We start from the raw sequence: 9371 nt of genomic DNA, 5'->3' as shown, positions 1-9371 counted from the left end.
GCTGCTTTCTCCCCGCCGAGCCCAGAGCTGATGAGAAGAGAGAACAGAAGAAGGCTTTGAACTGCTGGCAGCAGACGGCAGCCAGGTTGCTGCGTGTGTGCGTGGTGGGGAAGAGGAGGGAGGGTTTGGGGGGGTGTTATTTATTCTCATGTAAGGTTCATTTGCTCTCCATGTTTCCCTTTCTTCTCCCTTTCCCAGAGATTTAGCTAGATGCTCTCCCCTCGCTGGCTTTGTTCTTCTGTCAAGGCCCCACCAGCACCGCGGAGCAGCTCTCTCCATGTGACGCCAAAGCATCCCGGCACGGGGTACCCTCTGCAGCGGGGGACCCGCGGCATCTCCACCTCTGCCAGCACTGGGGCCGGTGGGTGGGAAGGATCTCGACGGGCTTCGTGAAACCGATGGCTCCTCGTTGCTTTGACTGCTCCTGCTGCCTGGGAAATGGTGAAGACAAGGTAAGAAGTGGTGACTCACACTGCAACGCCCCAGCAGCGGGAGGACGGCGAATGGTAATGCCAGGATCAACCTCTCCCTGCTGTCAGAGGGCAAGGAGCGCTCTGGGAGGAGCCTGCTCACCTTCAAAGGCAGCGGGCAAGAGGAGGAAGGTAAGGACAGACCAATCCTTGGCATGCCTCTCCGGGCGCAAGGTCCCAGCAGCTCACCTGTCCCTTCGAGTGCTGCTTAGCCAGGCAGCTCCTCTGGGCTGCAGAGAGCTGGCTTCTGAAGCAGGGGCACTTTATCCTCCCCGCCCATGCCCTTAAAGCCTGGACCTGTCTCTCAGAAACGTGTCTGAGCAGAGGCTGCAGACAGCAGGTCACAGAATCAGAAAATTCCTTTGGTTGGAAAAGCCTTTTAAGATCACGGAGTCCAACCATTCTCTGACTCGACCAAGGCTGGGGCTAAACCGTGGCTCTCAGCACCACAGCTCTGCCTCTTGGAAACACCTCCAGGGATGGGGATTCCACCACCTCCCTGGGCAGCCTGGGCCAGGCTTTGAGAACCCTTTCAGTGAAGGAGTTTGTTCTAATGTCCAACCTAAACTTCCCCCGGGGCAACTTGAGGCCATTTCCTCTTGTCCTATCACTTGTTACTAGGGAGAAGAGACCAACCCCCACCTGGCTGCAGCCTCCTTTCAGGGAGCTGCAGGCAGCAATGAGGTCTCCTCTCAGCCTCTTCTCCAGACCAAACAATCCCAATCTGTTTCTCACCAGCCCTGTTCTCCAGATCAGCTTCGTTGCCCTTCTCTGGACCTGCTCCAGCCCCTCAATGTCCTTCTTGGAGTGAGGGCCCCAGAACTGAACGTGCTGCTCAAGGTGAGCACAGGATTCCCCACAAGCTGGTGGCATCCAGGAAATCAGGTGCCTGCTCCCTGCTTCCTGACTATTGATTCCATGTGCCTCTTGTGTAACAGAAACCTTTGGCCACCCATGATCCCTTCACTCCTCCACGGCCAGCCTTGAGTCCAACAGGGTCGTTTCCTGGCTCCTTGCCTTTGCCACAGCTCTCCAGCCCAGCCAGGGGGGCTGCCAGTGGCTGATGAATCGATCTCACCTTGTCTCCAAGGGGTTTTGCTCCCTCCCTCACTCCACATCCCTGCCTCACTCTCTATCAGCAGGGTAAACCCTGGCAAACTCCAGAGCCCCACTCCCTGCCCTTCCATGGTGGGCTTTGACCTTCCCTGGCTTCTCCCTTTGCATCCCCTGCTAAACTGGCTTCTGAGAATGGACACCCGGGGGAAAAAAACAGGACACACAGGTATGGAGAAGCTGACATGGCTGCAGGAGCAGAGGTGGCTCTGACAGAGGGAAATCTTGGAGGAAAGCAGAGTTTTCCACCCAGAAGGGGATGGCTCTCCAGCCCCTCGCCCCTGTCCAGCAAGGAGAAGCCCTACCAGAGGCTCAGCACCCATCTCGGCGCGGGGAAAGCAGGTTGATTCGGGCTGAGAAGGAGCCGGGGTTGCTCCGAGCGGGCCGAGGTAGCCTCTAGATGGTGCAGTCACCGCAGCCGAGCTGAGCATGTGTGCGGCGAGAGCCGAGCTGCTGCGCAACAGGTTGGCGTAGCTCAGCTGGAAGTGATGCTCCTATCCTCACGCCACGGCCAAGCAGAAAGGGCTTCCCAGCATCCTGCCGGGAAATCGGCGCCGCAACCAGCCGAGAAGATGAGCTGCTGCGTGGTCGGGGGGGCCCTGCAAGCACAAGGAGGCGCCTGGTCCCGCGAGGGTGCCCGAAGCCACCCCGGCAGCTCCATCTGAGAGCGCCTGGGGCCTCTGGCAGTGCCAGGCTGCAGACCCAGCCCGCTGGCAGGGCCCCGTGGCTCTGCTGGCGGGGACGGGGAGGCCAGCAGAGGCCTCGAGGGATGGAGCACGGTGTCCTCGGGCCACCCGGGATTTGCTTTCACCCATCCGAGGTCTCATGGGGGCCGGCAGGCAAGTGGGGACACGGCTGAGAAGGTGCCACAAGGGCAGCCAGGAGCTCCTGGGTGCTTTCAGGAGCTGGTGGGTGCTGTCTGCTCCCTGACACCCAGCCGTGAAACCGTGAGTCACCAAGGTGTGACGGCAGGGGACAGTGGCTGTGCCAGGCGCCCTCTCCCCCCACCTCGCCCAGCCTTGCAGCTTGCTGGGAACCCTGCACAGTTGCGGCCAGGGGGAGGAAGGGATGGTGGTCACAGCCCCCTCGGTGGGCTCGTTCCCAGGGAGGGTGAGCTCCTTTCGGCACACGGGGGGCATCGCCCGGCCGAGCCCCTTTGCCTGGGTCTGGGGGGAGGGGGAATGCTGAGTGGAAAAATAAATGAATAAATAAATAAGGGGTGGGGGGGGGTGGGGGGGGTGTGTTGAGGTTAAAAGGGACCCACACATGAGCGAAGGGGTCCCCGCAGTGAGGGGGTCCCGGAGGGGGAGCTACGGAAACACATAGACTCGGCACTCTCCCCGTTCCGCAGCACCACGGGGCCTGGCGCGGTGCCCGCAAGCCCGGAGCAGGGGTGGTGGTGGGGGGGGGGCGCCAGGAAGGGTTGGTGGCTCTGTCCCGGTAGCCGATGTCCCCCGGTTGGTGTCGGTTTGGGCTCGGGATGCGATCAGGAGGCGGGAGCTCCACCTTCCCGTGGCGGCGGCGAGAGGCGGAGGCAGGCGGGGAGGGAGGTGGTGGTGGCTGGGGAGGGAGCGGGAGGGGGGGGTGGTGGAAAAGGGGCCGTGCCTGCGCTGCGCTTCCCCTGCACATCCTCACACACACCGAGGGACGGAGGCGGGCACGGACCGAGCTGCCCACCGGGGCTGCCGCCAGCCCTGCCGCCGCTGCCGCCGCCGCTCCGCCGGAGCCGCCGCAGCCCCGGCCCCGGGGGGAGGGGGACGGTTCCCACCGGACTTCTTTTGGGGTTTGGGGTTGTTTTTATTTTATTTTCTTTATTTTTTCCCGCCCCCTCCTCCCTTTTTTAATTTTTATTTTTTTTTATTTATTTGATTTTCCACCCGTGGATAAGATCCGAGAAGAGCCGGGAGGGTGGTGGCTGTGGTTTGGGCTGGGGGGGTGCTGAGAAGCCCGGTCCCGGCGGGGAGGAGGCGATGCAGACGCCGCTGGAGCAGCGCGCAAAGGGAGCGCAACGCCGGCCGCATCCAAGTAAGAGCTGCGGCAGGGCCGGCAGCCCCCGCCCGCGGCCGCGGAGGGGTGCGGAGAGCCGCGGAGAGCCGTGGGATACCCCGGGAAGGGAGCGCGGAGCCGGGTGGTGGAGGGAACGCCGCCGGCGAACGTTCCGCTGCCTTCCGCGGCTCGCCGCGTAGCGTTACGCGGGTGGCGGCAGAGGGGTGCGGAGCTCCGCGGGCAGCGGGGGTGAGTGGGTGGGTGGCTCCCGGTTGCTGATTCCCGGCTCCCGGTTAACGCCGGTGCCAGCCGGTGCTGCCACTTGTTGTGCGGCGCGGAGCGGGGCCAGCCGCGGGCCGCGGAGGGTGGGTGATGCGGGGTGGTCGTGGGGGTGCAGTCGCGGACGTAGGGTGGCTTTAGGTGTCTGTGTGTCCCCCCCACCCTCCTTCTCCAGCTCCCAGCCCTGGGTGGGTGCGCCCGGGGTGTGAGCGCAGCTCGGGGTGCGCTGGTGCGTGGGAGCGAGAGAAGTTGCGGGTGGGTGGTGGGTGCTGGGAGGAGCGGGGTGAAGGGGTCTGGCTGCTTGCGGAGGTGGAGGGGTCTCTACGGGGCTAGGGGGAGATCTGGAGCCGTGGGGTACAGCAGTGGTGTATTGGTCGCGGAGTAGCTTGCGGCGGTCTGCGGGAGCTGGGTGCGTGGGGGTGGTGTTGGGGGTGTTAGAGGAGAGGGGAGAGTGTGGCAGCGCGGGCGGGGGGGCGTCGTGAGTGGAACAAATCCCTGGTTTGCTGCCTGTGCTGGGAGGGGGAAGCAGGTGCTGGGAGCGCGGCTGCGGGGTGGTTTGCTGCGGGTGTTTGTGTGTGCGGGGCTGCGTGTGTGCGGGGCTGCGTGTGTGCGGGGTTGCGTGTGTGCGGGGTTGTGTGTGCGGGGCTGTGTGTATGTGCGCGGGGCTGTGTGTCTGCGGGGCTGTGTGTATGTGCGCGGGGCTGTGTGTCTGCGGGGCTCTGTGTGTGTGCGGGGTTGGTGTGTGGGGTTGTGTGTGCGGGGCTGTGTGTTTGAGGCGTGTGGGACTGTGTGTGCAGGGTTTGTGTGTGCGGGATTGAGTGTTGGAGGTTATGTGTGCGGGGTCTGTGTGTGCGGGACTGAGTGTGTGCGGAGTTCTGTGTGTATGGGGGCTGTGTGTGCGGGGTTGTGTGTGCGAAGCTCTGTGTGTGGGTTTGGAGTGTGCGGGGCTATATGTGTGTGCGGGGCTGTGTGTGAATTTTTGTGTGGGCTGCGTGGGGAGGGCAGGCTGTGAGGGGTTGTGTGTGTGTGTACGGGGCTGTGTGTGCGGGGTTGTGTTTGTGCGGGGTTCTGCGTGTGTGCGCAGCTATGTGTGCGGAGTTGTGTGCGTGTGCGCAGGGCTGTGTGTGTGTGCGGGGTAGTGTGCGGGGCTCTGTGTGTGTGTGCGGGGTTCTGCGTGTGTCCACATGTGTGTGCGGGGCTGCGTGAGTGCGGAAGGAACCGGCTCTTTCCGCGGGGCTCCCCGCGGAGCGGCAGAGCCGGGTTATCCCTGCCCGCTGACGGCTGCGGGGAGCCCCAGCCCGGGGAGCTCCAGCCCAGGCAGCCCCAGCCCGGGCAGCCTCTGCTGTGGGGAGCTGAGCTCGGCCTCCATCCGCTCCTCCCAGCCGGTGGGGCTGGGGACAGCCGGGAGCTGCAGCCATTAGGGTAGGGGGGGTCCCTTATCCCCTCCTCCCCAAGGCCTCCCCAGCCCCCCCCAGGCTGCAATCCCGGGGGAAAGCCGCTCCCGCTGCCGCCGGCTCCCTGCGGCCCTCCCGGGATCTTTCAGGCTAGCGACATTTTTGCCTTCTCCCGGGTCCTTCCTCCAGGCTGGGGTGGTGGCAGAGGGGGGACTGGAACTCGCAGGATGTTGAAGGGGCTGGGGGGGGATACCCCCAGAGGTGGGAGGATTGGGGGGGGGGGGGGGGGGGACTGCCGCCCTGGGGAAGCTCTGACAGGTTCCCTGGCTGCTGGTGTTGGGAAGGATGTGGAGAAGGAAGCAGGAGGAGGAAAGGGATTCAGGCTTCACCCGGTTTCCACCAGCCTGCAGCTCCTAGGTGGTGATTTTGCAGTTAAGCTGCTCACAAGCGAGTGGGGGGTGCCCATCCTGGGGTGCTCAGTTTGGGGGCGCTTTGGCCCAGCCTGCGTTCAATGCTGAGCGGCCGCAGAGGAGCTGAAGGAAACCCCGGGAACTGCCCCCGTCCCTCAGAATGTCCAGAATTCAGCCCATCTGTGCCTTCCGTGGAGGAGTGAACATCAGTGGCTGGTTTTGTGGCCAGCGGGGTCCTTGATGCCAGCTCCACGCACGGACGGGAGCTGGGGGAGCCCTGCTTGGACGTTTTGCAGCTCGCTCGGATCTCGCTCCGAGCTCCCAGCGTCAGAGCAGAGCTTGGCTTGGAGGGCTGGGGGGGGGGTGGGGTGTCTGTGTGTGGGGGGTTTGTGTTGGGGATTAGGGACTTGTGCGCTCAGTGCAAGGGTTGGGATGGACTTGCAAAGCATGGCTCCGAGCCACGCAATCAGCCGCTGGGGGAAGCGAAGAAGAGGGGCGGACTTCGGTGCCCGTTCCCGGAGCGGTTGCTGCCTTCCTGTGGAACGGGGCCAAAAAAGGCTGTGTGGGAATCACAAGGGGAGCGCAGGGCTTTTTCCAGCAGTTGCTTCACTTCTCAGCGCTTTATAACCTCTGTCTCATTAAGGGTTTTGGGGTTTTGGGGGGAGGGAAGTTCCTTTTCTAGGAGGGGAGAGCAGCCCAATTGGGGTAGGATTTTGCATGCCACCGTCCTCCCCGAGCTTCCCAGTCATGCATTAAGCAGCGTGACTAACGCCTCTCTCATGTGGTTCCTGTCTCCCTCACACTCTTCCCCGTAGGGAGAATTCTCTGTGTGAGGAGGAATAGTTCTTTTGGGAGGGGTTTCTCTATTATTTTTGTTTTTTGAAGCACTCTTGTGCCTTCTGCCAGCAGGTCGGAAAGGGGGAAAAAAAAACAACCACACAACAAAAGAAAAGCCAAGGCAAAAAGGTGCCTGGCACCAAAGAAGAAAGTGTGGGATGGTCCTTAGATCCCATGGGAAAATAGCCCGATGCCTTTTGCTGGCCCCTGGGAAGCCTCCCGTCGGCTCCTGCACCGACGTGCTTTTCCCGGCTGGTGGAGGCTTCCTCCTCCTCCTCCTCCTCTTCCTCCTCCTCCTCCTCCTCCTCCCCCTCACACCCAGCTCTGGGCTCTCACGTCTGCGCTGTGTCATTGGCACCCCGAGGCGCCCGGCAGGATTCCTTCACCCGGTGAACCCTGCACACCCTCTTGCCACCCCTGGTGGGCTGGTGGGTCCTGATTACATCCCCAGCCCCTCTCTTCCCTCCAGCCTCCCTGCTTTGGAGGTTCCCTCTGCCTGCCTGCAGGGCTGGGGCTCGGTTTCAGGCTCCAGCCTCTTTTTTTGTTGTGTTCTTGGGTTGGGTTTTTTTTTTTGAGCAGAAAGCACGGGTGCTGTGCAGCCCTGGGTGAGTCCAGGTTGGCACAGTGCTTCCAGCTCCTGGGGCCCTCCCTGCTGGCTCACTCAGAGCCATGTGAGGCATCGCTCCATGTTGGGACTCTCACCTTTACCTGAGATCTTTCACCTCACGCCAAGGCTTAGTCAGGACCCAGCTACGTCACCAGCAGCCGAGGCCCAGCCTAGTGCAAACAGCCTTGTGCAAACAGCGTGGTGGTGGCGGTGGTGCAGGTGCCTCTCCCAACTGCCACATCCTCTGGAACTCCCTTCCCAGCAGTGACTCTGCTCTGCCCCTTGTCCAGAGAAGGGCCACGAGGAAGTGGCCAGTGTGAACCAGTGAATACTTGAAGCCCAGAAAGCCAACCACATCCTGGGCTGCAGCAAGAGAAGTGTGGCCAGCAGGGGAGGGAGGGGATTCTGCCCCTCTGCTCCACTCTGCTGAGACCACAGCTGCAGCTCTGGGGCCAGGTCTGGAGCCTCTGTTCCAGGAAGGAGCTGGAGGTGCTGGAAGGTGTCCAGAGAAGGGCCACGAGGATGAGCAGAGGGCTGGAGCTGCTCTGCTCTGGAGACAGCCTGAGAGAGTTGGGGTTGTGCAGGCTGGAGAGGAGAAGGCTCCAGGGAGACCTTCTTGTGGCCTTGCAGGATCTGCAGGGGGCTCCAAGAAAGCTGGGGAGAGACTTTGTAGGGTGTCAGGGAGTGATAGGAGTGGGGGGGATGGAACAAAAGTAGAAGTGGGGAGATTGAGATTGGATGTGAGGAAGAAGTTGTTGCCCATGAGGGTGGTGAGAGCCTGGCACAGGCTGCCCAGGGAGGTGGTGGCAGCCTCACCCCTGGAGGTTTTTGCAGCCAGGCTGGATGTGACTGTGAGCAACCTGCTGTAGTGTGAGGTGTCCCTGCCCATGGCAGGGGGGCTGGAGCTGGCTGAGCCTTGAGGTCCCTTCCAACCCTGACGATTCTCTGATTCTCCTCATCCTCACCATGCCAAGGGTGAGGAGGAGGTGGTGAAGCCCAGTGTGGGTTTGGCTGCACCACAGAGGCAGGTGGGGGTGTGAAGCAGGGGTTTGATGTGAGTGTGCCCCGTGCCTATGTGCCCCTTAGTGGGGTGACGTCACCTAGCAGCAGGCAGTTGGTGGCAGCAGGGCCATGCTGCCCTCCTGGCACTGGCACACCCCTTGCTTGGGGCACTCACACGTGTGCCCGGTGCAGGGAGGCAAACGCCTGCCTGCTGCACAGCATCTCTTGCTGCAGGCATGGCTGTGCCCCTGGCAGGGCACACACATGCCTGGGGCACACCTGCGCACCCCAGTAGTGCACATGCGTGTGGCACAGCCCTGCCCACCCTGCCAGGGCGCGCACACACACACACACGTGTGGCACGGCCCTGCTCACCCTGCCAGGGCACACACATGTGTGGCACACTCGTACCCCTGCCAGGGCACACACATAGACACGTGTGTGGCATGCTTGCATCCCCTGCCAGCACACACCTGCATGGCACAGCTCCCCATCCCACAGCACACACACACACACACACACACGTGCCAGCCCACCCCTGCCAGCCCACCCCAGCGTGGTCCCACTCTGGCTGCCCACACAGGCACACAGAGCAGCCCCATGTGTGTGCACCGGCACGTGTGGCAGGGATCTGCCTGCAGTGATGTGTAGAGGCCTGGAGGTTCTGCTCAGCTTCTTACCTCCTCCACCCTCAAGCCCTGTGCAGGGGTGGCAGAGTGGATCTGGCACTTGGGGACAGGGTTCAGTGGCCCTGGTGGCCTATGCTTGGTGGTTGAACGTCATGATCTTGGAGGTCCTTCTGCAAGCGAAACGATTCTGTGATTCTATGTCTTGCTTGGCTCTTGTTGTCCTCCTGGGGACCTACAGCTCAGAGGGCTCTGCACCCAGCGCTGCTCTGGAGGCCCATGTATGTGCTCAGCAAGGGGGAGAGGCCTCTGCTCTGCAGGGAGGATGCTTGCAGGATGAGGGAGCAGAGCCAGGCTGAGCTCTGGGACCATAGCTTCGTCTCCAGAAGCAGCTCGGATGTATTCTCACCTGCAGAGGGGGAGCTCCTCTTTCCTGTACCACCAATGAGGGACAGGAGGGGTGGAGGGCCTAGGAACTGCTGGCTTGCAGGAACCCCAGGGTGGATGGTGCAGGATGCTCCACTTGTTGGAGATCTAATGATGGAGCAACCAGGAACGCAGCACTTGCCCTGGGGCACTGTGGAGGGGAGATGGTGGTGGAATGTGCGCAGGCTGGGTGCAGGCTATGGGGAGAGGGAGAGCTGGGA

General features: G+C 62.5%; 1 protein-coding gene across 4 annotated transcripts in view; it reads left to right on the top strand.

Annotated features, from left to right (window-relative positions):
* Positions 1-3202: 3202 nt before the first annotated feature.
* PCDH1 (protocadherin 1) overlaps positions 3203-9371 on the top strand; it is an 86875-nt gene continuing 80706 nt past the window's right edge. For all 4 annotated transcript variants that reach the window (XR_010991386.1, XM_068169539.1, XM_068169540.1 and 1 more), the window contains exon 1: positions 3203-3608. Coding sequence is in view for 3 of the 4 variants with exons in the window: in XM_068169539.1 (XP_068025640.1) it covers positions 3554-3608 (55 nt within the window). In the remaining variant the exon portion in view is untranslated. The remainder of the gene's footprint in view (positions 3609-9371) is intronic.

The sequence above is a fragment of the Melanerpes formicivorus genome, unplaced genomic scaffold, assembly GCF_026170545.1.
Source record: "Melanerpes formicivorus ecotype bairdi unplaced genomic scaffold, bMelFor1.0.p_v2 SCAF_188, whole genome shotgun sequence".
In the NCBI taxonomy this organism is placed as follows: Eukaryota; Metazoa; Chordata; class Aves; order Piciformes; family Picidae; genus Melanerpes; species Melanerpes formicivorus.
Note: the sequence above shows the minus strand (reverse complement) of the source record. Positions and strands in the feature narration are given on the sequence as shown.